Source organism: Lonchura striata, chromosome 9 (assembly GCF_050655825.1).
Source record: "Lonchura striata isolate lonStrDom1 chromosome 9, ASM5065582v1, whole genome shotgun sequence".
Lineage (NCBI taxonomy): Eukaryota > Metazoa > Chordata > Aves > Passeriformes > Estrildidae > Lonchura > Lonchura striata.
Genome location: NC_140711.1, coordinates 27796850 through 27824224, shown reverse-complemented (window position 1 = coordinate 27824224; position 27375 = coordinate 27796850). Strand labels below are relative to the sequence as shown.

Here is a 27375-nt window from a genome sequence, read left to right as displayed (position 1 = left end):
TTGAAAGCTAAATAATAATTTTGGATTATGGAGAAGGGAGCCCTTCTTTTTCTACGCAAAATTTTTAAAGCTTATATCTTGTTACAATATTTACAAATCAAATATCTCTTGCAGACCCAAAATTCAAAACAAAAGTCATTTTCTCAGCCTCATTATGACTTCAGAGCATCTGAATTCAGATCATTTGCATTGATTTGCCCTGACATATATTTTTATTTTTCGGAGCATGTTTTAATCAGTTCACTTGACATCCTTTTTACTATTCAGTTTGCAATTTTACCAGCTTGTTTGCATCTAATTTTGAGGTTAAAAAAAGCCCCCAAAAACCAGTAAAGGAATTATAATTGCTTATAACTCCCCTGTTTTGAAGCTGATACCCTGCTAAAGAGAAAACCAAACTGAGCACGGGCAAGGTTTACTTCTGCTGGCTGCTATTACCGATTTGCCTAAGCATTTCACAGGGGTAAATACCCAAATCATTCGGGGAATGACTGACACACTCTGACATGTGGTTAACAGCCTTACCCTGTGCTTTGCCTCTATAAATCTCACTGATGCCAACATAACCTTCCAAATATTTCAGATAATCATTTTCCCCCTACTCCTAAAAAAACTTTTACAGCCACGTCTAAACGATTCAAAGGATCCCTGATTGGATTGGTCACTGTAATAATTTCTATTTCATCCTTTATTTTTTTTAATCTCCCAACTGACTGAGCTAAGAGTTTTTCATATATATATATATATATATATATATATATATATATATATATAATTTACATAATTATGTATAGAATAAGATAAATTAAATATATATTTAAATATGTCTATGCATAAACATATCTTTAAATATATTTTATATAAAATATATATTAAATAAATATATATGTTTTGCATATATAATAAATATATATATTATAATAATAAAAAACGGCCACGTAGGAAGCTTTGGGATATTTTAGCAAACTCAACATAGTGTAACTTTGCTGACAGCCTGTCACATTTCACTGACTGTCTGTCTGGGATCCTGTGATAACATCTGCATTCACTCAGGGTGAGAGCTTACCCTAAGACAAAAAAGTGGGTCCTGCCACATAATGCTCCATCATTCTGTCAGTTCTGACATGGCATCTGAATTTTTTTGAATCACTAAACACTTTTGGGACTCTGGTCCTTATTATCTTTCCTTAGTTTCTATACTCGCTCGGCAATGCTGAAAAATGTAAAATGTGCAAACAAGGTAGTGGACGGCTCGGGCTTTTTGTCGTCTAATCCTCAGCCCCTCATTCATGCTCACTGTTAATCTCTTAAGACATTATAAAACTGTTAGACAAAGAAATGTGAATACCTCTGCTTCTAAGCAGAATGGGAGGAAACCAAGGAAAATCTGGATCATGCTAAGCTTTTCTTTTCACCACAAAAATGGTAACTTAAACCTGTTGCATCAAATTATTTATAATTCCCAACACTAAGGCTGGGGTTTTTTTATTCTTCTTCAGCAATACAGAGCGAGCCTGGCAATATCACAGGAGGAGGAAGGGTACTACTGAGCCTTTCCAAACACATCAAATGTGCAAGTTACACACAAAAAAATTCTACAAAGCCCATGAGAATATGGGCAAATTGGGTTTTAATCCCTCTGCTGTTTTTTGCTCAGCATGGCACAGGGCTCATCATGCTGTCAGGGCTGCTGGAGAGCACTTTTTGGGATTTCTGTGCTGCAGAAGGACCAGGGGCTCGGCGATGCTGCGGATGCTGGATGGGACAGGGCACGGGCGCCTCCAGGCTGGCTGGATGGGACCAGGGCCCCATTTCACATTAATCCAGCTCTGTTTGGAGCCATCTGCTATTTCAGGTCATCATTTCACTCCTCCTGACTCCCACTGCTGCGGGGGAATTAGCATGGGGACAAAAGCTGCTCAAGCACCTATTCTAAACCCATTCAAACTCAAACCCACTAAAAATCACACACCCAAAAATGATACTGTTGCAATCAGCTAAATTTTATTCAGGAATGCTGGGGCTGAAAACCAGAATTTTCATTTCCTACTTCTGCATTGTTGTCATGGGTGGTGGGATCAGATAGTCCACTCTTAAAATTGCTCCAGAAGCACAAAAGTATTTGAATGCAAATGACAAACAAGTCCCTCTCCCTGAGCTAAATACCTACCACGAGGGTTTCTTTACACACAGAAACTTCCGTTAAAGTCATAATCTTCAAATAATTATTTAAACTATTGTGAAATCTGCCCAAAACATGTTTTATTCATCTCTATTTGCATTAGTGTGAGGGGAAAAAGGCTTTAATGAGGGAAGTTGAGATGTTGCCTTTTTTGCAACAATGCCAGCCATCAAATTGGTGAGATGACTTGAGAAAAATCAGCTTTTGAAAAGGCATAATGAGGGTCCACACTGGTAGGGATTGAGCTTTGCCAAGGGTGGAACTGGTGATATTTCAAGCAGAGGGAAAAGTTTGAGGGAAGGAATGAGCAAACTGTGTCCACAACAGGGGGAATGCCCCAAGCTGAAATTAACTGAGGGACACCAAAATCTTGACATGAGGAGAGCCGAGAAAGGAAGAGATGCAGTAGAAAACTAAAATATATGCAGCCACTAAAAAGCAATCCTGGTTAGCAAACCATGTGCTCGGCCAGTGCTGGAGGCAATTATGGCATTGACCTGCTGAAAAATAAATTGAGGAAGATGAGGGCCAGATATAAAGAGCAGGGATAGTTGGGACTCACAAAAGACTGGAAGAAGCTGAAAATAAGGAAGTTTTTCACAAGGCTGAACAAGGATTCCTGCTGACTCCAAGGTTTTGGGACAATGTGGAGAACACCAGCACCAGTTATGAGAGGAGGAGAACAAGGGAGAAGGAAGTAAAGAGAGGTGCACAGCCCAGGGTCAGCAGGTAGATGGAAATGCAATTTGAGACCACAGATCTACAAACAAATAATAAAAAAAGCCTCTTCACACAGTCTTATACAGGAGGGAAATGGTAAAATAGTGTTGTCTGTGCAAGAGAGGAAGTGTGTTTCACAGGCAAGGCACTGAGCACATTGATTCTCACCCTGGTCATCAACACCATTTTGCTCTGCAGGCACAGAGGTTTGGTAGGGTCACTTCTGGCTTTAGCATTAAAGACAGAAAAATTGTTTTCTCTCCTCCTTGTTAGCTGCTCATTTGTCTGCCCACACATGTACATATTCCAAACAGGTAGATGCCAAGTTAGGACTAGAAAGAAAAATCACTTTTTCTGTGTGCACATGCAAATTTTGCCTTATTTGAAGGCTATCACTAGATCAATACTTACAATTTACCATTATAGAATATTTTCTGTAAATGCAGTAATGCTGAAGCTTTCCCATCCCTAGACTTCCATTTTCCCCTCCAGGAGAGCATTACCTTTTTTGCACAAAACCAACATTACTACCACAGTTTTTAAATACCTCGACCGCAAACCTCTTTGAAAACATTAACATCCAGATTTATTTTTTAGTAAAACACCCGCATAACAAATAGCTGCATTTTTGGAAAGCCCATCTGGCCACACCAGGCTGTTTCAAGAAGATAGGAGGGTGCTGAAGGTTCCTTTTGGAAACCCTGAGCAGCTCCACACCAGGTCTCCAGCACAGCCCACTCTGTGCTTGTTGCCAATACACTTCATCAAGTTAAGACCAAGAACAACACTTTGGGAAACCCACTATACACCAGAGCCCCCTTACGCCGTAGGCTTCACCTGATGAAATGTTATGCTTTTTGTGGGCTCTTTTACGTCTTTCCACACTAAACACGAGGTCTGTGCTTTAAAAGGGAGGGCCACTTAACATTTGGATTTCTTTCCCAAATTAATGGGTATTGTATGCACCAAAGTTAGCACGATCACATAAAGTCAGGCAGGATTATGACAGCCTCTGTCCTCACTCCTGTGCATGCCACCTACCATTCAGCCAAGAAACATGAGGGCTGTCACGACAATAAAGCTCCATACTCTCTGGGGTAGAAATACCCTATTAGCCAATTACTGTTTTCTGGTTTTATTTCCAAATAAGTATACCTTTTTTTATGTATCTGACAGACATATCCTAATCTGCAGGCTCTTGCAAACCAAATACTGGCTTTTTATTTTGCTTTTCAAGTTTTGTGATGTCTTGACTAGACCAAATGCCCAGATTGCAATGCTATTGTTAAACATCAAACCTCAGTGCTGTGTCCTCTGAAGAGCATGTGTTCATCTGGGTTAATAAGCATCTTGCCAACCCCCAACTCCTGTGTTCATTTGCTTCTGTTTAATGACGACCCTCTCCTCCTGCCCACATGTATGCTCGTCTCTCCACTGCTTGTTGAGCCATCAAGACACACCTTTGTTTCATTTAGTATGCAATTTTCACCTCTGACCCAAGAAACTAGTCTTAGGCTTCCTGAACTTTATTGCCTGTTAATAGACTGCTGGCTCTCTTTTCAGCAGTCATAGAAATGGTGGAGAGACATTTAATTGAAAAGAGGGACAAAGCTAGAGCCTGAAAGGCAAAGTCAGTAGGGTTTAAACAAAAAAAAAAAAAAAAAAAAATCCAGCAATAATATGTTTGAGGAGGTTTGGATATTCTTTACAAGTTCGTGGCTCTTTACACAAGTAAGAAAGACATCATTGATTTAATTATCTTCCCGGGGAACAATGGTGTAATACCCTGAATGGTGCTAAATGATTGATCTGGTAATTCATCTTCTGCTAACAGCTATCTATGCATTTTGTTTCTCCCCAGTCCTCAGCCCGATGACATTAGCAGCAATGTCACGGAGCAGTGCTGGGCTTTCATAAAACACCCACAGATGCTCTTTCCTGCCAGTGTTTAGGGACACATGGTTATAATTTTGTCTGTATTTCTTTGTGGTAGATTACTTTTAACTACATCTGTTCAATTAAAACAGAAAAAAAGAAAGACACAGCTAGAGCCCATCAGCTTTATATCAGAAGAAGCCTTTTAATGAAATAGGGAGATTTAATTTTGTAAGTGTTCTGATGGGTGTGAGATGCCTTTCTGTTTTTTCAGAAGTTCTGTTTGGTGAATAGTTAGGAAAGGACATTATTACAGCATAAGAGTATTATTGTACACAGAAAGGCATTATTAAAAGTGATTTATTGTCCCATGTTAGGAAACTTATAGGAAAAGTCTGATAATATATTAAACTTGTTTATTATGGACTTCATATAATTTTTGAATAATGCTGCTTTTTCTTTTGACAAGAGCAATAAACTTTGCTGATATAGACATACGTTGATTATCCCAAGTCAACTGTGTTGCTTAAAGAAACATGCCCAAACAATCAGCTTCTGACAGCTGCATCTCTTGTTATTTACAATAGCCATCAGAGTAATAACTCACCATTTCTATATTAATAAGGCAGTGAAATTTATTATGATGGTATTGAAAAGTTATTAAGTACTGCATCCCAAGTGACAAAGTACCACAGCACTGTCACTATCCAAAAGCAGTTGCCCATCCATCACAAAGCTTTCCAGATGGTCCTGCATCTTTATCGCTCCCAGGTTGGTGACATCACCTGTTCACCCACTCAAAATTGATGATGAAAGCAAACAGATCTATCTTACTTACATTTACCAAATCAATTTAATTTTACAGGCCATGGCTTAGTGACATATTGACTGTTTTCCTTAATGGCATCTACTGTACTTAATGCAAAGAACTCATCTTTGAATCCTGGCTTGCATAATGTGGCATTTCATAATAAAATTTTTATAAGGTATTTATTTAATGGGAAGAATTATTATTATTTGTCAGTTCTATTACAGGCAATTATTATTTTCTTCAGTTTAATATTTTTTAAATTTCTCTTTCTGATTGTGTGTTTTTTAATGGCTAAATTTAATTTACCAGTTTTGTCTTTTAAAGGGGTGTCTGGCATATCTCATATATTTTTCTTTGTAATTTGATAATCTCAAATCTACTCCAGTGGCAGCCTTTGTCTGCTTGGGCAGAATGTTACTGGACTCAGAACCAACCTTGGTGGTGTTTAAATAAATAAAAATCTCTTTGCTCTGAAGAGAAATACAAATTCCTAAAACATCCTCTCAGTTCTGCTCTGAAGAAGGTAACAAAACTTCCTTCTCCCCTTCCTACTTCTAAGTCCACTTGACCCTTATGGTTTCACTCTGCTTCCCTCAGGAGTTAATGCTCCTCCTGATTAAATTAAAACCTCAGTGGCTTTGTGGGCAATACACACACAGACCTACAGAGAGGTTTCTGTGGCTTTAGACTCTGCCATGAAATGTGCAATTTCCTGCCCTCAAGGTCAAGGACACGGTGGAGCATCCACTGTGGGTGGAGAAAGAGTCAATTCCACACATCCCATTCCAGGTTTCATTGGAAGAAAAGCTTTTGTGAGATTTTCCAGCTGTGCCACACCAACAGCTGCTCAGCCTCCTGCACTGGCTGAAAGCCTCTTCCTGAGGCTGGTGCCACGCTGACCTTGAGTTGGCTCAGAGCCTCACCAGCCCCCGAGCACAGCCCCAGTGCCAGAGCTGCCAGAGTGGCACCTCCCTTCCAAAAACCACTGCAGCCCCTAAACTCCCTTTTGTGATATCAATCTGAAGGTATCCTGAGAGCAGCTCCCCTGGCCAGCTGAGGAGGGAGCTTTGCAGATCCGGTGCTCCCCTCCCAGTGAGAAGCAGCTTTGCCTGACCAATGAAGGTCGTGGTCTTTGCCCAAAAAAAAACAAAGCACCACATCCCACCAACCTCATGCAAGACTCTGCTTAATCATATTAATCAAAGAATTAGAGGAATTGAAGGGTGGAAGAGGAGGGAATATTAAAGAAAAACAACATGCACTAATGTTGAATGATCCCCCTTGTCCTCAGCATCTTCCACCCACACAGAAAAACCCAAAGGACCAACAGCTCCCCTTTGCTGTCAATACATTTAATTCAAACTGAATGACAAGTCCACCTGCTCGCATCGTGCTATTCAAGGACCTAATATTTGCTCATTTGCAATTATAAACTGCGTGTTCTCCAGGCAGGGAGAAAGCTGGTGATAAGCCCAGGGAGCTGGCTGGAGCATGGTGCTGACATCCACTGTGAGGGCAAGGCTCTGCTCATGAAGCAGCATCCGCCTGCCTCGCTGCAGGGACTGTTGCTGCAGCCTTGACTGGGGCACAGCCTCACCACAAGACCCAGATGCAAACAACAGAAGAATTGAGACTGGTAACACTCGCAGCAATGTCCTTTTTGTACCCAGCTCTGGAGGGGTTGTCTCAAGCCCCCTCGTGCACACGCAGCCCAGGCAGGACACACGGCGTGCAGTCCATCCCACGCGCGCCGAACACCGCGTCCCTTACAGAGAGCTCAACGCGGCAGCTGAGCACGTGCTGAGCCCAAACACCTGGGTAATCCTGTTGATGATAAGCTCGTGCCTAAGTGCTTTATTGGACCCGAGCCAGAGTGCTCTATGCCTTGCAAAGCTGAGCTCTAAATGGGATAAAGCATCACCTATGCGCTGAAGGCAAGGTAAGGATGTCACCCCCACCTGCAGCTGCCAGGAGTGGATGATCTGTTGATCTGGGGGAGAACACACTCTGCAAGGCTACACTGGTCCTGTACTGATCAAAAAGCAGCCCCACTTCCCACTGTAAAACAAATCATTCCTTTTTAATTCCAAATAACAGAATAGCCCACGTCCTTGTTTCTGGTTTTGCTTCAATAATAATTTTGTGAAAATCCCTGGAGTCTCTGTACTGCTGCAATCCATATGAAAGGAGAAAACCTAGGCAAGGAATCTGTATTATACTTCCCTGCTTTCCAACCACCTGGCTGAGTGTGGTGCTGTTTTGCATGTTAATGCTGTTGAAAACAATTCAAGAAAAAGCCAAGATTTGGTCTGTAAAAATCACAGACCAGTGGCAGTGTGAAAGTGTCAAACAACAGCAGAAAATCAAGGGGTTTATTGTTTAACACTAAGACACACTCCATATCCCAAAGAAAAATATTCACAAGTGATGAAGTCTTTGTTCCTTCTATTTTTCTTTTTGAAAAAAAAAAAAAAACATTATCTACTGCTCTCTCCCAGAGTGATTTTCCTGGCTACAAGGGAGTTATTTCCCTCAGCACTGTCACTGTTTATTAAGAATAGCTTAACTCAAGTTTTAAGATGTGTGAATTCCATGTGAAGTTATTTAGAAGACAAGACTTTTTGCTCTGTTTTTATTAAAAACAAAACAAACAAACAAATGCTGCTTTCAACATTTTGGCACAGATTTTCCCATAGAAGGACCCAAAACCAGGGGCTAACATCTGTACGTAGGAATTGGTTGGTAACTGCCACTGATTACAGTAGAAGTTTTTGGATGCTAAGAAAACCAAGCTATTGGTTTAGGTGCTACAACCCAGATTTGGGAGCATATAGATTAGATTTCACCTCTAAAAGCCTATACTTTTTTTTAACATGCTATTTAGTTTTCATAACAATTTATGGTACACCTAAACGCCAGAATCTTGAATAAATTTAATTTTTAAAACTGCCAAAAGAAAGCAAAAGAGCCCAGAATTAAAGATTCAAACTGTGACTATTCCAGTCCTTACCAACCAGTGGCAAGCTTGTACTCCAGAACAATTTTTAGGAAGCTGTGCAGCTTTCTCAAAGGACTCACATGAAAAATGTTAGAGGAGACATAAATAAATAGCCAAATGGCCTCCTAATTTCCATTTAGAAGTAATAGCATCAGCTCAAGCATACTCTACCAAATATGAGTTGTTTTTCAGCCTCACTGGCATGACAGGAAAATATACTCTGCTCTATAAACAGATTATATGCTGCTTTATAAAGCTCTAAAATATTTTTTTACTTCTGTGACAGGTTTGATTTATTAGAGTTTATTGCTCCTGGTTTTGCCCTCCTAGTAAAGAAATAAAAGTTTGGGATCAAAAGAGCTGTGGAGAATTTGTCCTTATGAATGAGACTTTGAGTTTGCTAGAGCAGCAAAAGACCTGAATTTGGATATTGGGCGTCCTCTGGTCCAAGGTAGGTGCGTGTGCTTTGGCGACCTACTCAAAGCCTTGCTTTGAAATACTCTCCCAGTTGTTTTTCATAGCAGGGCATGAACCACGATGAAATCACTAAATTTGTGTTCCCTTGCTTTTTGTTTAAAAAAAAATTACTGCCATCCCTTAAAAGCTTGTTTTCTTTGTTGATTAAGCAGCAGTCAATTTTCCCTTTTCAAACAAGCACCGAGCAACAGCCTCCCGACCCCCTCGGATATTCGGGCTGCCGGCAAATACTAAAACCCCCGTGACAAACTGCAAAAAAGCTCGACCTTTCCCCTTGTCCGGTGACCCCCTGTTCGATTTGTGCTTTAGCTAACCAATACCTGATTAGATAATGCTCAACTCCAGCCCCACAAAATGAGATAAAATTCAAATTTATGGCTTTTCATTTAAACTGATCTACAGCACTCTAATCATGACCCAAGCATGACTATATCACAACAAATTCTTTTTGTTCCAGAGTGTGTTTTATGGCTGAACTGCATAAATGGACACAATAGACATTGTTTTCTTGGACTTGCTCTGATAGAACTCTGTGTTGATCCCATAGGGAGTTTTGCTATAGGGGAATGTAGGAACAGGCTCCATGAAATTCCTCAGTCTCCTGCAGAAAATTTTTATTTATCATCAACTGCCTGGCTGCAGAATTTAACAGCAGCAGTCCCCTCAGCTTCAGTTTCTCTCCCAGGCTAATCCCAGAATCAATTCAGATGGATATCAGTAACAAAAACTGGAAGTCAGAAGTATCCCACAGCTGGAAACACCCAAAATTATGACAAGCTTTTGCAAGGGAAAAAAAATGTCCTTTCCAAAAATATAGTTACAGTCCAAATTTGTGTGTAACCGTAAACTCTTCTCTCCAAGGTGAATGTAGGGGTTTCAGTTAAAATTTTCTAGTGTAAGATTTTAGACTACCTAGCAATACTAAACAGTTGCAAAAATGGAGCAAATATTTCATAACAAAATTGATAATATGTGCAGCATCAGAAAAAGGCTGAGGAAGATGTCCATCTTTCCAAACAAAACTCTTTTAATGTTTGTTTTCCTCAAAAAAAAAAGATTGTGAAAGCTAAACACCTTTGTACATTTACTGTTCCAGCTTAAACTCAGATTAAATGAAAAGATTGATTTTTTTCAATAACTTAATTATCCTCTCTGCAGTCACAGCGGAAATTACTCAAGAGGTAAGTACACAAATAGTAGCAATAGTGCTACCCCACTATGCATTTCTGGAAGCACTGCAGACAAGAAATGAGTATGAAGAAATGAAGAAATGAGTATGCCTGGATGCAGCAAAACACTTTCTTTGGCCTATGGGACCAGGAGCAACATGAGCAGAAGGAGGGACATCCTTCCTTTTGAAGTCACCAGCTGGCTGCTATAGCACCATGAACTGCCCCAGGAATTACAGTAAACCAAACACGAGATATCATCGTGTCACAATCTGCATCAATACAATTCACTCATCAAACAAGTGGAAAGATTTTAAAACCTTGCATGCTGCAAAATCACTTAAAACCTACATCCAGTACCACACAGAAACTTTGGTTCTATCCTTCCTCCATTTAAGATTGAAATGAAATTTCACCTTGATTATCAGCAACAGCAGAATGAATTCTCATTTGTTAACTGACTTGTTGGCCCCTGTCTGGACATACACCTTGTTTCCCAAAAGTGCCCATTTAATCAGAAAACAACAGCACCAGAAAAGCTTAAAGACCGTACTTATACCTCAGTAAATGATAATTTTCCTCACCATCCCACACTGCCTTTAGCACTGCCTGAGCCCACACACCAGAATCAGCTTCTTTCCCTCTTTAATATCCAAAGCACAAGCCCCAGGAAGAGGTGGATTCCTGAGGAGTGTGATGATAAGCATCTGGGGTGGAATGAGCATCACTGAAATCCTCTCCAGCACTACCAGGTGCTATCAGATGGATCCACATCCCTCCTCTAGTTCCAGCCATCACTGTGTGCCTTTTACTCACTGTGTAAACTCTGGTAACCAGAATTTCTTTGTCTCTCTTCAACTACAGTATATGTATTTAACCCACTTGTTGGAAAAATATTCAGTTTCAAGTTCTTCTAAGCATCACAGGATACTTCTGCGTGAGTGACCAAATTGCAGAGGGACTTGACTGTTGATTTTGTGTGATTTTGCTCCAACACTTTTCAATAGCTGCCCCAGCTGTCCCAAATAAATAACACTATTCAAATGGCACGAGTCCTGAAGCTTGAAAGGGATTCAGGCTGCCAGCTGGGCTTCCAGCACTATCTAGATATTAATTTCTTGCCTGAATATCACAGACCCCAAAATCTGAAATATTTCAAGCAGGAAAACCAGTCTCTAATATTGTAGAATACTGGCAGCATCTAAGGGTGTAAAAAGCAAGATGGTTTCCCTCAGTCCTAGTGGGATTATCCTGTCCTACAGCACTTGAGTGTCCAGTCTAAAATACCCTAATTTTGGAATAATGTTAAACCTGCAAGTACAGCCATGTATCAACAGTTTTGCTTTAATTTCTGTTATCAATATTTGAGCTTAATTGTGGTATGGTTAAAGGTCAGATTTTATGGTTTCCTGGTGCCTTTTTCAAATAATAAAGATTTCTCACTAGCAATTATATTGCATCACAGTCTGTTAACTCAATAGAGTGCTGCCAAGTCTATGATTTCTCCTGACACGATTCTGTCACATTGTCACAGGTCTCACAAGAGTTTAAACAGCTGGATGGAAAGTTTGCAATGAACTCCCTGAGTGTTTATGGATAGTTAAGAGCAAATCAAGCTTCCATTTTCCACCATATCTGCTCTGCTCCGCAATGAAACTCCATTTTTCCTGGGAAAATGAACTCCCATCTCTCCAGAGGTCAGGCATGCCCCTGGAGAGCCATGCAAACCCTGCATGGCTCCCCTTATCAGAAACCAAAGGAAACGTACAGATGGAAAGCAGAGATTGCGCTCTGTTCCTACAGCACATTGTTAAAACAATGAATAAAACCATGCAGGAACATTTGTTACATCATAACACAACAGTAGAACCACTTGATGTTTGAATCCCTGAGCTGACCATGGACCAGGAGCTCAGACAGGTCCTCAGTGATACCACAGTGAGGAAAATGTTGTCCCTGAAGGCAGGGAAAGCAATATCCATCACCTGTACTCACCAAAGGAGTCCATGAGCTCCTTCAGGGAAAGGATTCCACAAAGCATCTGCAGAAGTTACATGAACCACACCATTCCCATGTGTGCTGGGTATTGCACTAGCATCCAAACTTACATCACCAAATGAGTGGCAGAATTCCCATTATGTCAAGTGGAAGCAGGATCAATCCCCCCAGCTTTTGAAGCCCCCTAGTAGCACATTGTTCAATAGCAAGTTTAGCCATACAACACAAATTTAAGGGCTATTTTAATCTTGTTGACAGAAAGTGGCAATTCAGAACCCTGAATGCAGCACCCAGTTTCATTTCAATCCTATAATGCAGTGATTTTGCAAACCCCTCAGCCAGAGACATAATGTAGGACTATCCAAAACTTGATTAAAGGTATAGAAATGTTCCAACAACACTTTTTCCTCATTATCCTCAAAAGAAGCATCACCTGCCAACACCCACCCAGGCAGATTTCAAGCATGAAGAGCAATATAAATTTCTGACTTATTTTCTTTCTCAATTTACACTCGTCTCCATCCAGAAAACCCCAAAAGCTCGCTAAGTACTTTATGCACATAAATATACTTTGGCTGTTGCAGGATAAGACTCAAATTCTGCAAATATTTCTGTGTTTATAGATAGACAAGAATTCAACAGACCAAAAGAATGTACAGCAACTTACCTCCCAGCCGTAACTAGGGTCTTTCAGGTGTGGCCGCTGCTCTCCTACAAAAGGGCCAAATTTTTCCCCTGCTTCAATCTTCCTTTTGGTCCATATCCCTAATCCTGCTCCAGGAATGTTGGATTCTCTGAGCTCAAACTCTGAAGGAATGGGAATGTCATCAGGAATGTATATTGGAGCCTTGTAAGGAGAGCTCTCCTTGGGTGTGAAAGCTTCGCTGGAGGTCGCTGGAGAAGACGGCTCTTGGATGCTGATGGATGTTGGACACTGGACATTTGCAGCCTCTCCATCAGCTTCTGGCACTTCCCCCAAGGGAAGTTCTGGAAAGCTCTCATACAAACATTCATCACCTGGAAAAGAAAGACAAACAGTAGAATTTGAAACACCCTGACAAGTTTTGCACACGAAACCCTTTCAGCCTGCGCGTGGAATGGAAGGGACAATTTGGGAAACGTCACCAATCACTGATCCTGCAGCAGAGCCTCAGCCTGGATGGAGCTGAGCCTTTTCTCTAGTGTAGGCCTGGGGGTAACACAGTGTTTTCTCCATATTCCTGACATCAAAAGTGGTTTGCATCACTGAGCACAGGCAAGGGAATTGCACACAGATGTAAAGGCAGGCACACCCCATTGTCCAGTCGGGTCTGGATACAACACTGCACCCCGCACACATTTTGAAATTACAATTGAAAGCCAGCATTACATGTTACAACTGAAATCTAAGAGAAGTGAAAAGCAGGAAAGCTTCACTGGTCTTGCAGAGAGACAGACTGAACCTAAAGTAGCCAAAATTAAGTTTGATGGCCTCCAATTAGTCTTCGGAGAAAGGATCCAGCCTACCGCACAACTCTTGGCAAGAGCTTCAGCTGATGTAAATCAGTGTCTTACCATTGACCTCCAAGAAATGCAATGGTCTAAAATAAGTTCAGGATCCAAACAGCACCTTATAGAGAACATGAACCTTCTCCTCTTACAGTTGCAAAAAAACACTGGGGCAGATCCAAAACGCATTAAAAAAAAAAAAAAAAAAAAAAAAAAGCCTTCATCTCTGGGGCTTAGCCAGCAAACAAAAAAAAAAAAAGAAAAAAAAAAGAAAAACTCACTATTTTTGACAGCCTAAAATGTAAGACTGATTATAAATTCCTTTTAGTCAGAAGCTCAGATTTGCTTCAGCAAGGGCTTTATGCACCAGCAATACAGTGCTTAACTCAACTATACATGCAAAAGGGTCATAACAGCAAAACTAGCCAAAAAAGCCTTCTTTACTGTTTATATTCATTTAACTTATTCACGTTCTTGGGGTTTTATACACACAAGAACTCATTCCACTTAATTCAAACCTAAATAGGAGGTGAGAATACTGTTCTCCAAGGACTGAAACTAAGAGATCAGGTATTTAAAACCTGAGCTTGAGAATATTTGCATAATATGGTTGGCCCAGAAATGAAAGCGTTACACTGGGCTTGGCTTTCAGAATGACTCTGTTTCAGTGAAGAAACAGGAAACTTTAAAATGTTCTTTCAATTTCTTGCTCATTTAAGAAACTATCCATGGTAGATTAGCACCGTATGCCTTTTCCACTGGAAACTGGTCATAGCCCATTGTCTCTCACATCTTTGTTACACATTATCTCACGGTTTTATATCTGTACTTTCATGCTTCTGGTACTGCCAAAGACAAACACTGGGACATAACAAATCATTGGAATAGATTGCTCCCATCACAGGACTGGCAAACTGGATTCTTCATCTGTGAGCAATTTATTCACAGCCATGAACTGTTTTTCTTTCTTTTATGTGGCACTGGCTATGACCTCATACATGTCACAGGAAAGTTCAGCTACCCGTCCCCTCAGCCTCCGGTTTGGCAGACTCTGCCTGCACTTTAAGAATTGAACCCAATATTGATCAGTTTGTCACTTTCCTAATACCCAGCATTCTGAGAAGTAGAAAATCTTGACTGACTCCACCATTTAGCTGAGAGGGACACAGAGAGCGATTTCCCATTGCTTGTGGTTCAGAAAAGTCAGTCATAGCTGACTTTGGCAATGATGCTCAAGGGCTCGTGAAAGTGCTGGTGCAGAGAGCTTGCTCTCGGTGAGCCCATGCCATACCTGTCCCCAGCACCACTTATCTGGGACTCCAAAGGACAGGAAAGAGGGCATGGAAAGGATCAAGACACATCTCTACCTGGATGCCACCACTCACTTTGCCCTGTACTGAGACAGCCTCTTCAGCAGCCACCTCTGTTACACCATGGCACTGCTGCTACCCCCAGACACAGCTTTGCTCCAGCATGGTGGGACAGGTGACAGAGGTCCATCCACACCTCCTGAGCATCCCCCAAATCTTGCACGTGCTCCCTGACTTTGCAGGCCAGCAGCAATGCTGCATCCACCCTGGGGAGGCGTGCTCCCATTCAGATGTCTTCCTCCAACTGTTTAGATTGCAGTCCTGCCTAAAAGACTTCAGCTGTTTTTGAAATGGGTAAAAAAAAAAAAGAAACCCTAACCCATGTATACACATGGGGTGCAGGAAGAGAAATCACACAAGGAAAGTGATCTGGATGATGATAAGCACATGGCTCACTTGAAGGGGGGCTCCGGGGGTAAAAACTTCAGGCATCTAAATCCCACTGATTTTCCATGACAGCTGGGTGCCTGACACTCAAACTCCTTAAAAAGCCCATCTCATACAGTCACTGCTGTTGCCCCTGTCCTGCCAAGCAGTATCCCATAAAACCAAGGCTCTCTGTGTCCCACAGTCAACTCTCCTTCACAAAATAACAGAGAATCTCAGCCAAGTATTTTAAGTCACAGCAAGCAATGACCTGCTGTGTGCCTGTCCCAAAGGGCCACCTTCCTCAGCTCCACTTGCCAGCAGTGCCTGCCCACAAGCCAGCACAAGCTGAGCCTTAAACATTCAGCAAGCACAGCTTTACAGATGTTTCATCTTCCCCAGGGACAGTCCAGTTTAATTTCTCTCTCGCAGACTCAAAGGCCTCAGTTATACTTATCTCAGTCATCCTGGCTACGCTTGTTTTTAGCCATATAGGGTCAAACCTGCAGCTGATAAATTGGCCTCTGAAAGCCTGGCAGGGAGACAAGTCCGTTTGCTGGGTCTATTGTGCCTCCTTTGATTTCCAGCAGCCACACCCGATGTCGTCGTTAAACACGGGCTTTCAGCTTGGAAGCTCTGGAAAATATAACACTCCTCTATGCCCCAAAGCTCAAAGTGTGGGTAAAATGGATTACTGAAATTGTCCTTTGCCTGAAACAGCGATGTATTCTAGCAAAAAAATATATTTTTAAGTCTCAAAATAGACACAGAGTTGAATTATGACTGACCAAGAGATGTGAAGACCATTAAGACATATTTGTGACGTTAATGATAGAAGCAGCTCTATTAAATCAATGTACATGAACCAAGGTTCTGGTCTCAGCTTTCAAAGTGTGTATAACTATTTTTCTTAAAATTTACACCCACATGAATGAGAGGGACTTCCAGCAAAAACCATAGAATATTGACTGATAGAAGAACTTTGTAAGGTTAGAATTAGACAGGAACTGTGCTGATAAGCATCATTTTCACAGTGAACTGCAAATTGTTCACAAAGATAGCACTCCAGTTTTGAAATTCAAGATGGCCTCTTTAAACTCCAATAATTATCCCCACCATAAACGGGATGAAATAAAAACTGAGGCCACTGATAAGGGAACAGATGAGATTAGGTTGTGTGGAAGCTTAGATATTAGTCTCCATGAAATTCTTCACCACTATTTTACAATAAAAACATGAGCAAGCTTCAAAGGAAACCCAAGAGTAAAGGTTAATTGCTACAAAAGGCCAGGGTGGACACCTGCATTTGCGCTTTCACAACCTGCCCACCAGCAGGAAAGAGCCCACGTGGCTGGGGATGTGCCTGATGAGGACGGGAGAGAGAAGTGCCAAAGCTGCTGCAGCAGCTCCAGTCTGCGAGGCCTTCTGTGCATGGCTGGGAGGAGGAGAGGACTTCCTTCCATGAGGATGCTTCTTAGTTCAGCCCAGTTTTCCTCTCCAAGAGCAATTAGGTAAGAGGTGGTGGTGTCCGAGGCAGTGCTGCTCTCAGAGGCCTCGTGCTCGGCGGGGCTGTGCCTGGCTGCAGCTGAAATGCTGGTCCCTCACGGAGCAGACACGCTGGCCTGGTGCACTTCTTTGTGTTTCAGGGCAGGCTTAAGCTCAAATTTCTCACAAAGTCTTACAGGGATCAAGTCTGCACCCAGATCTCCATGGCCAAAGCCAGTCGTAACAAGCAAACATTCAAAGGAATTCTGTTCTTCCTCTCCTTGGGTTATTTGTGCCTAAGGAGATACATTCCCAAAGTGACTACTGACTGATAAACACTCTAGAACATAAATGCAGTTCTCTGCACTTGGATTTATGCATGTGGCCACCAGTGATTTAATAATAAACTGGATTACTCCAAAGGAAAGAGGCAGGCTGAAAGCAAAGGCATCTAGAGAGCCTAATTCAGAATGCCATCAACTTCTGAGCAGGATAAAGCAAGAGCTGAGATATATGTCAGAATGTCTCTTTGTAATGAGAAGAGCCACACAGCTTCATGCCTTCATCTCCTCAAAGGTGAGATGACCCCTAGTCCCAAAGATTAGACACCATGAGGACACAACTGTATTTGATGGGAGAATTCCATCACATGCCAGGAGCTTTGAGCTCCCCTACCTGTATGGACTATGCCTTGCACAAGCCTTCAGCAAGGATGCATTAATGAAGGCTTTTGGATGGTAGGACCAGGTAAATTAATCCCTTCTCCTGCAGGAGGTGAGGGTGGACCTGAATGTACCACAAACTCCTAAATCCTTGAAAGAGAGCAGTGAGCATTTATATTTGTTTGACCTAGTGTCACCATTCACTGCAGAGGAAATCAGCCTGAAGTATTTACAGGGATATCTGAAAAGGAGACAGGCATTTCCTGTTGCATACAAATGGACACCTTTATCTGAATTTGTTTGAACAAGTATTAAAGAAAAAAAAAAACTGTTACAGGCAGAGATTGATTGATTACAAAATATACCCACACCAGTCTAGAACACAGGAGGTAAAGAAAAGCAGAAAATTAAAAGAAAGCCCATTAGCTTCAAAAGGAGTTCTTAGCCAGTGGTGAGCAAAATGGGAGCCATCTGACTGTCCACAGGAGGCAGGCATAGCTCAGAGGGGGCCAGAGGAGACGTAAAGAGGGATCCTTAACTTTAGAAACATTTAGAGATTGGGTTACTATCTCCAGGCACAGGAAGGACTCCAGCCAAGGGCTACATTACTGTACTTGAACACTTTATCAGTCAACGTACCTGAAACTGGTTTGTGCTGCTCCCTTTTCACAGAACTGTTCTGGACCTATTGATGGTTATTTATTATTTGTATTGTAACACATTTGTATTGTACCCCCAGGCACGACCCCATTGTGAAAAGCATTGGGCAGACCTAATCAAGTGAGATTAGATTCTAACCAGACTAGAGCTAGTAATTCCCTGTTAGGTAGAAATCTTAAAACATGGGAGAGAAACACTCTTACAAATGGCAAGTTCCATTGTACAACAAAAGAGATTACAAGTACGTTTAGAGATAAACACAGCACTTGAAGCTGTTCTACATCATTACTTCAATTACCAAGGAAAAATACTTTCACAGCCATTAGCCTTCAAACACATGGGGATTTTGCATATTTGTATTACTTGACCCTAACACAAGCATAAGAAAACCAAAGCTGTTCAAAACTCACTCAAAAGGTCCAACCCCAAAAACCACACTCATGCAAGGAGAGCAAGGGGGACCAAAGCACCGTGTGGTGGCCCCGAAGGCCAGATTCTGATTTCTCTTACACAACAGTGAAATCTAAAGTAATTACTTTAGACTTCCACCGAGGAATAAAAAAGATCAGCGTCTGTCCTGGAGTTAACCAAAATTACTCAAATTTCTTCGGATTGACACTAATGTAACAAAATGAGAGGGAAATGTGGTGCCCAGATTTCAGCCTTCCCTTCATGCTCAGGACACTGCTGATCACAGAGGGCATTCTCCCAGCAAAGCTTCCACACCTCAGCCTTCAGCCACAAACCCTTCTGCGTGCTGGCAGAAGAGGGAGTTGTAGGAAAAGCTGCATGGACAAAGGCAGGAGAAAAAGGCAGCTCGAGGCAGCCTGAGCACGGCTTTGGGGCTGAAGTACATAAATCACCAGCTTCTCGTGGTGCTGCACTGTGGGCAGCAGTATCTGCATGAAATGCAAAGGCAGCTCAGCCAGGGTCACCTCTGGAACGCCCCATGCCAAGGACACCAGGTGGCTTCAGTCTGTGCCTCATGGCAAGGTGCACATCAGTAAAAACAGAGGAGATAATTCACATTAAAAACCCTCCTCGTGTGGGAAACAGCTTTTGCTTCTCAAATCATACTGTCTGCAGAAAACAACCCTGAAACTAGAGGCTCATACTGGCAGCAGAAAGGAGTTCCTGATGAGCACCAAGCACTCAGGAGAAATGTGTGCACAGGCAAGTGACGAAGCTGAGCACACTCTGGAGCATCAGGTCTTTAAGAGAGTATAATTTCACCATTGCCAAGTGTTGGTACTAGACGAGCAAAGTTATAATATAGTAACTGTGTAGGGACCTGCCTGCAGTCTCTGGCAATTCTCAACATCAGCCCCTACAATAACTAGTAGCATTTGGTGCTCTGTCTAGTGTCATTCATGTCTAATTGAGCAACACAGTCAAAAGCATCTGATGGGGACCAGACGCTGACTTTTAATTAGGGTCCAGCACTGAGAGACTGTGGGTCAAATTCTACTTTCATTTGCACAGGAGCTGTTCTCCTTGATGTGGGGGGGAAGTTGCACCTGCATAACTGAAAAGTAAAATTTGGCTGCTTGTGTTCCTGTGCACTTTTCCATATAAATTACTGTACTACATGCAGCAACAAAGGTTTATAAATGTTGGCTGGCACGCAGTGAATTTATTTACAAGTTAAGTCTAATTTTTATTTATAGTTCCAGTACAATCATCTCTGGTAGAAATATTTATGTTATCTGTACTTCTGGTCTGTTAGAGCCTACTGCAATCATAAACACGGCTGAAAAATTATTCGCAGTTAGCAGGGTTTAAACTACCCATTATATCACTAGCTAGTGCCAATAAACTTTGGTGCTGGTTGATAAAGTTTCCTCAATGGAATAAATATATATTTGACTTTCAAAACCTTTCCTGGGTTACACAGAGTGGGGGGTAAGAGAAGAGGGAAATGCCAGCTGTAGGATTTGATATACTGAGAGCCAGATCTGCAGCTAGCAAGGAGTCTGGAGAGATCCACAGGGGCTGGGAGGCAGCCTAAAGCGTGCTGAAACTCTAACTAATAGCTTAAATTTGTATCTTGGTAAGATATTTCAACTGAGGGGAGCTGCAGCAGCTAACACTCACTAATATCCTTCATGACTCTCTATATGGAGTAGACCCAAGGGGGAAAAAATATCTGTCTTGAAATTTTTAGCCCCGAGTATTGGTCACTGCTAAGGCAGGAAAAATGGATTAGGGGAACCAGCTTTTGTTCATTGTTTGATTGCCGTAATGGTAAACATGACATATATTCTCACACTGACATGGCACAAGAAGTCAACCAGCTCAGGACAAAACTAAGGACAAGAAGGTTAAACGTGAATTAGTGAGACCAGCCACTTATACACAGAAAATACGAATTAGGAACAAAATTTAACTAAATCTGTATCAGCTGGGGTAAGATAGAAAAGGTAATGCACTTCAACAGTCACTGACACAGTGAAAAACTATTGCCATAAAAGAACATTTTAAAATCTAAACAATTACTTATATCTACAGGATTACAATCAACACAAATGAAACTATCTCGATAGAATAAATCAGTGTAACTGAACTTCTTTTTACTCATTAGTAGACCTCTACTGTTTTAAACAGAGATGTGTCACAAAGCAGTGCTGGAAATCACATGCCTCTTTCCAACAGAAAGCAGTAATAAAAGATGACTATTCTACCAAATTATAATGAAGACAGATAACAGAGTGAATTATAAAACAAAGGTTATAGATAGAGACTGAGCCTTGTAGAGGTAATGACTTTTAATTGGATTGAGTTTATCATATTTTCAGAGGTACAGCACAACCAGAAGAAAGGATTAGAATTATTTCCACATTTCATTATTTGGCATAATGAGAAAACAGAGGGAGGTCCACATCCCTGATGTGTTTGGTAAGCCACAGGAGATGTTGAACATGTCAGTATCTGGTAGAGTACGGTCCTGAGACACAAATGCATTTGCTCCCTTATAATGCGGCAAAGTGTAATCACTTGAAAAAAAAAGTAAAAAAGGAAAGGGGAAAAAAAGCCAGGTCATGAAGTTTTGTTTCAAAAGCACATTATGAATAAAAAGGAATTTAACCCCTTCCTGCCAGCAGGCACTTCAGCACAAGCCTGCAAACACCCGTCCATTTGCTTTGAGCTGAGCAATTCTCACTCTAAGCACCAAGAGCTAAACAAGAATGAACCAGTGGCAGCTAAGGACCACATCATCTCTCTCACACCACCAGGGCAAAAATATGCTGGGGAAGACACTGGGGAGGGGACCTGCACTGCCTGAATCCCAAAGGGACTGCACTCCACTGGAAAGAGTAGGGAACAGAGACCAGTGGGGAGAAGGCAGTTCAGAATATCCTCAGTTGGAAGGACCTGCAAGGATCACCAAGTCCAATCCCTGGCCTTACACAGGACATTCCCAAAGTGCTGGGGATAACACAGCAAGAGCTGAGAGATTATCAGATCAGGATGTAGCTGCTTCTGAGCTATGCCCAAGTATTCCAGGGAGGGATGGACTTTTGTGGAGCTGCTTTTGGAAAACCGAGCTGCTGTAGAGCAGAGTTTCGCACCAGCAGCCAGACAGCTTTTTAATTATGCAATTACAGTGAAAGAGCATTAATTATACTCGAGTGACACTGTGATACACTGTAGTTAAGTCCTTGAAGCACTAACAGAAGTACTCATAACAAATACACTAATCAGGAAAAGTATCGGGTAATTAATCCTACAATACTGTCCACTTCAGAAACTCAAGGTCTGGCAAGACTGGCTTCCAGCATTTGTTTCCGAGGAGATACAAGGCCACAATTTTTCCTGCAAGCAAATCCTCAGCAGAAGGTCACTCAGTAACATGCAGGATGTACTTAGCTGATTGGAAAATCATGAATCTCAAGAGCAACTTTATTTCATGTCAGGTGTATTCTGCAGCATTCTGGGACATCAGTATATGTTTATATCCACTATAGTTTTTAATTTTTACTAAAAAAGAACCTTTGGGACAGTTTTATCACATGTGCATAGACATTTATTCCTGTATGACAGAGCTGTTTTGGGTGGGAGTACTGTAAAACTTGAATGAAATTTTTTCCTGCTTGTCTCCAAGATGCCTATGGCCTTGGTGGCACACTTTGACAAGTTCTTCTCACTGATATGTCACTACACATTTTCAGAGAGCAATAACCTTTGTTTCATTTTTTTTCAAAAAAAAAAAAAAGCATTTGGAACTTGATTTATCTACATTATCTCCACCACCAATTTGTTCCAAACCCTGCTCATTCCTCAAATCAATTCCACAATTTTTCTGACATAATGCTACCTGTGCCAGCCACATATTCTAAATAAACATTAATTAACTTTTAATCTCAACAAAATAGTCAAGGTTGATAAAACATATTTGGGTTTCCTTCTCCATTTCAGAAGATTGGCCTGTCCCAAGGAACAGGATTTATCTTAATGTCAGTGGGACTTTTGTCTGAGTTTACCAAAATGTTCATTTCAGTGATGACACAGATAAGGTTTGCCCATGGAACTGACACCATTTACTGCAGGCATCCAAGCACAACTGGGAAAAAAAACCTACTTGCTGTCCTACAGCAAGCCCCAAACTCCATTGTAGGATGACTTTAAACAAGGATGGAGGCAAAATGGAATTAAACCCATTAAGTACAGCTAAATTCTCAGTTACCTTTCTAAGATAGTTTATTTTTCTAAGAAGTATGGCATACATGAGTGTGAGGAGCTACAAGAATCTGTAGCAATTATTTTTCTTGGCCTTTGTATAAGTGGACAAGGGGAAACACCAGGGGTTTGCAGCCAAGACATCTACACAAAGATAAAATGGAGGCCCAGATCCTTCATCATCACAGGCTTCATGTGCTTTAGCTCAGCTTAAGATGCTGCACTGCCTCAGTGCCACAGCTCCCTCCCCATGCCCTCTCTGCATCCTCTGCTGCAGAAAGGTGCTTTCAAAACAGAGATTACTTTCCCCTGAAAATCCTTCATTTCCTCTACTCTCCACCCCCCATTTCTTCCCCTTCCCTTCCTTTTCTCAGAGATGTTTCATTTTCTTTCCCATGTTATTACCAAAAAAAATCATGAAAAACATTCAGAGAAATTAAAGGAAAAAAAATTCCAAACCCCAAATATTAGAGCTCTGAGTTTTGCTGAGCAATCAGGAGACTCATTTTAAAAGGAAAAGTGTTTGCAGAAATCTGGCAAATCTAGGATGTTCTCACCTCTTTACTATAAAATTGTTCCTCGTGTAATTTGGAAACACCTCCAAGGGTGTTTGTCTGGCTGTGCTTTTACCTACATGTCTCTGAAGGATGAATTCTCTGCGGTTCAGTGCCTGGAGGTTTTTAACACTACCTAAGAGCTTTCCACTCTTGCCCCTCTCCCATGCTGGTGGTCCACAGACGATGCTGGGAGGTGCCTGTTCTCTCTTTAACACATTTTCCACCTCAGCCAAAAGCTCTTTGCCACTCCCTTCACTTGGACACAGAGCAGCTCCTCACTCTGTTCACCCCTTTTCCCTTTTCTTTGGAGGAAAATGAGCAAAATGGATTACATCCATCTGCATTGCTGAACTCGCAAGGGAAACTTCTTCTGGAGCTCTCAAGGACCAAGAGCCTGCCCATGTTTCATGTTTGGAGAGCTCCATGCAAGCCAAAGCTCCACAGACTCAGAAACCACTGGGGAGTTTTTGGCTGGCAAAGCCCAGAGTTTTCCAAGCCCAGCTAGTCAGAAAAAGATCAAGAAGATATTTCAGCACAGGCAGGACTAACAGGAAGGATCCCCTGGGCTCTCACCTCCCTGGTCCATCAAACCACAGGGTCTTTGCTCATACTGGGAGTGGGTAGCTCTGACACTGCACACTCAGTTGCTTTTGCAAACTTATCCAGTAACAAATTCCCCTATTCCCTCTTGGGTTTCCCATTTCTTCCACGGGATCAGATTATCTCATTTGCCTCAGATGAGCTCCACGGTGAACAGCTCATCTCTCCCCAGTGCTTTGAAGATGCAAAGCAGGACAGTATGGAAATGCCAAGTGTCCCCCTAGCACCAGCAGCCTGTTGGAGGGAGGGAGGAGTGACAGTCCTTATTCTGATCACATCCCCCCTCCAAAATCAACAGTGACACCAGTGTGAAACCAGAACGAGTCCCCCGCTGTGAAACAGTTAACATCAGTTAGATCTATTTTGACTTTTTAAAAAAAGGGAAAAGAGAAGAGTGGGACTACAGTTTATTTTGCATGGCTTCCTGGTCAAAGCCTCAAATGTTTTGTAGATATTTATTAATATATATTAACTGTAAAGAAAGTTAACTGCTAATGTAATTTATTTCCCCCTTTGTTCCATACACCTTGTATTGCTTTCTCTGAAGCTGTTGATCTTGGAGAATCAGAGGGGTCCTGGGGAGCTGCTAACAGAGAGCAATAAATCAGCACTCTGAAAGCTTCTGGTTCATCCCAATAACTTGGAAGAAAATTTGAAAAATAATCTCTTTTTTTTTCCTCCCCCTTTCCAAACTGGCAATCTTCACAAGCTCTATTGTTTTCATGTGCAGGCTGATATATGACAGCTTAAATAAATACATAGTTCTTAATGGAGTAAATTCAGCCTTCATGTAATTGGATGCCATGCCATTAGAGACCTTGGCCCAGGCAGTGCTCTCCATCCCCAAGGATCCCACAGGACTCAAACTAACAGGAGGTTGTTATATACTTGATTTCTACCTAGTATGTCACTGTGGACTAATCCTCTGTTATAAAGAGTACTTAACTTTATATCTATTTATGTTTACGGACATGGATTTAAGTACTGTTTATAATGACAAGGATGTATATATACAACATGTATATGTAATATAATATATATATAAACACAGAGACACGTCCTAAATCATAGAAGTGGTGGAGTCCTTGAGCAAAAATGGCTTGAGAAGCTGAGGGTTTTTTGTGTCAGGAAAATAATGTGGCTTTTCCTGAAATTGTTCTGAAAGTGACTTGAATTCCTTCTGTCCAAATTAGATCCAAAAATGCTCTGAAATTTCAGGGTATACCATAACACTTCACAAAGATATAAGTGGTCATACAGGAGAACCCCTCCCTGCAGCACCAGTGTCTCTACCAGGAAAGAGAGAGTTGCAGTGATACAATTTGCTGCCCACAGAAGACACTTCTAGGGTAAGGAAATGGAAGGGACAAACTGCATTTCAACGTTTTCCCTGGAAAGCTCATTAGAAACTCAAGTCAAATAAAAGCAGCCGTTCCTATGGAGCACTCTGCAAAGCAAGCACCAAACTGGTATTTAGCTGAAATTCTCCACACTGGTGAACCTCAGTTCAGCAAGCTTTGTAGGGCCTTGAATAACTCCAAGGGCATCAGAGGAAAAAAAAATCCAAGCACTGTCCTGAGAAGGTGTTGGAAGAGCTCTCAGAGCACATCCATGTCTCCATCTCACCGACCGCAGCCGTGGAGGTGAGCAGAACCAACCCGTGGTCACAAAACAAAGCAGTGGCATGTTTGGAAAATGAGCAATTTATCTGGACTTGGCAGCCCTTGGTCTCTCCTCACAGAGCTGCAGTTCATGTACAGACCCACAACCCATACGGGAAAAGCTGGAGATGAACAAACTGAACCTTCCAAGGGCTCTAAAGCAAAGACTGAAATGCAGTGAGCCTTGCACAAAAAGCCCACCTTGGCTATGGAGGGAAGTTGCATTGTAGTGAGGGCTGTGGGCTGTGGAAAGCTCAGCTGGAGGAGGGGAAATTCAGGGCCAAGCACCAGGAGGAGCCTGGCTGTGGGATTCCTCCCCAAGGAACTCAGAGCTGGCTGTGCCGCCCCTCACACCTCATCTTCCCACTTTTGTTGAAGCCAACACCACTCCTCCCCAGAATCAGTGCAAGCACCAGAATCTCTCTTGTTCACCAAGCCTGTGGGAGCATAACCGATGGACCAAAACTTGAGTAATACTTCCAAAAATATAAAGAACCTGAACCAAGTTCTGCAGGGACTGAAAGGAGCTTTGGTCTCTTAGAAAGTGCCTGCAGAAAGGACATCTTCAGGGCTGAGACCACCAGAGATGCTGCCCAGTTCCCAGACTGGGATGACAGACTCTCACCAGGCTGGAGAGCCCACTTCCATCCCCTGCTGCTCACCAGGGACTTCATCTCAGGATTAACCTCCTGTTGTCTCACCAGAGGCCAAAATCCCAACACTTACGCACTCCGAGGGGATTTTGCAGGAGGAAAAGGGCTCAGTGAGCTTTAGTCTAGGTATTTTAGGTGAGAGAGACCAATAAAATACCATTTGTTGCTTAAAGTGCAAATCCCAGCAACTACTTTGAACGGGAGCATTTGGTAGTTGACACATCTACGGATGTTTTAAATCATAAGGGCATCCACTCCATTTTAGTTTTAATGTGTTTGTGTGTGAAGTTCTTTGTCATTCCAGCCCACCTGTCTCAGGGCACAGAAATCAAAAACAGGAGTAACTCTCAAATTTCACCTCAATTTAATCCATCACAGAAAGCAGACTGGTTTTGCACTGTATTAAAAAAAAAAAAAAAAACTCCAGGACATTTAAACAAAGTGACACAGATCATCAGCAGATCAACTGAAAATGACAGCTCAATCAAACAAATGTATGTTGAGAATTTCCACAGGGCAGCTCTAGCTGCAGCCAAACCAAATTTGTTTAGTATACATAAGTTAGCTGCTTAGAAACATTCAGTATGCTGCTAGCCAGATGATGACTTTCCCAGATAAACATCTATTTAACCAAATATCCCCCCACCCATAGAAGTGCTGGCAGAGTTTTGATGGATTCTAGTCTCTTAAAAATCTGATTTTGCTCTGGTGGCAGGTACCAAACCCACCCACATGGCCCCTAACTAAAAATAAGTAAACACTGCTTTAAAATACATGTTATAACCACCAAAAGGTAGGAAAAACTCTATAATCCTCATGAAGTGCTTCTGGCTGCCAATAAATTAAGAAAGTGGCACAAGGATGAAATACAAATTATGAACTTGGGAAGCGCCAGAGAAAACTGCACATCCTGTGTCATAGATCAAATATACAGGGAGGAGGGGGTTTGTCTGATTCCTCTTTTAA

General features: G+C 41.8%; 1 protein-coding gene across 6 annotated transcripts in view; it reads right to left on the bottom strand.

Annotated features, from left to right (window-relative positions):
* The window catches only part of MECOM (MDS1 and EVI1 complex locus), a 330170-nt gene that overhangs the window by 172071 nt on the left and 130724 nt on the right, over positions 1 to 27375 (bottom strand). For all 6 annotated transcript variants that reach the window (XM_085588036.1, XM_085588037.1, XM_085588041.1 and 3 more), the window contains one exon: positions 12898 to 13247. In XM_085588036.1, the coding sequence (XP_085444162.1) occupies positions 12898 to 13247 (350 nt within the window). Of the gene's footprint in view, positions 1 to 12897; positions 13248 to 27375 lie in introns of those variants that run through there.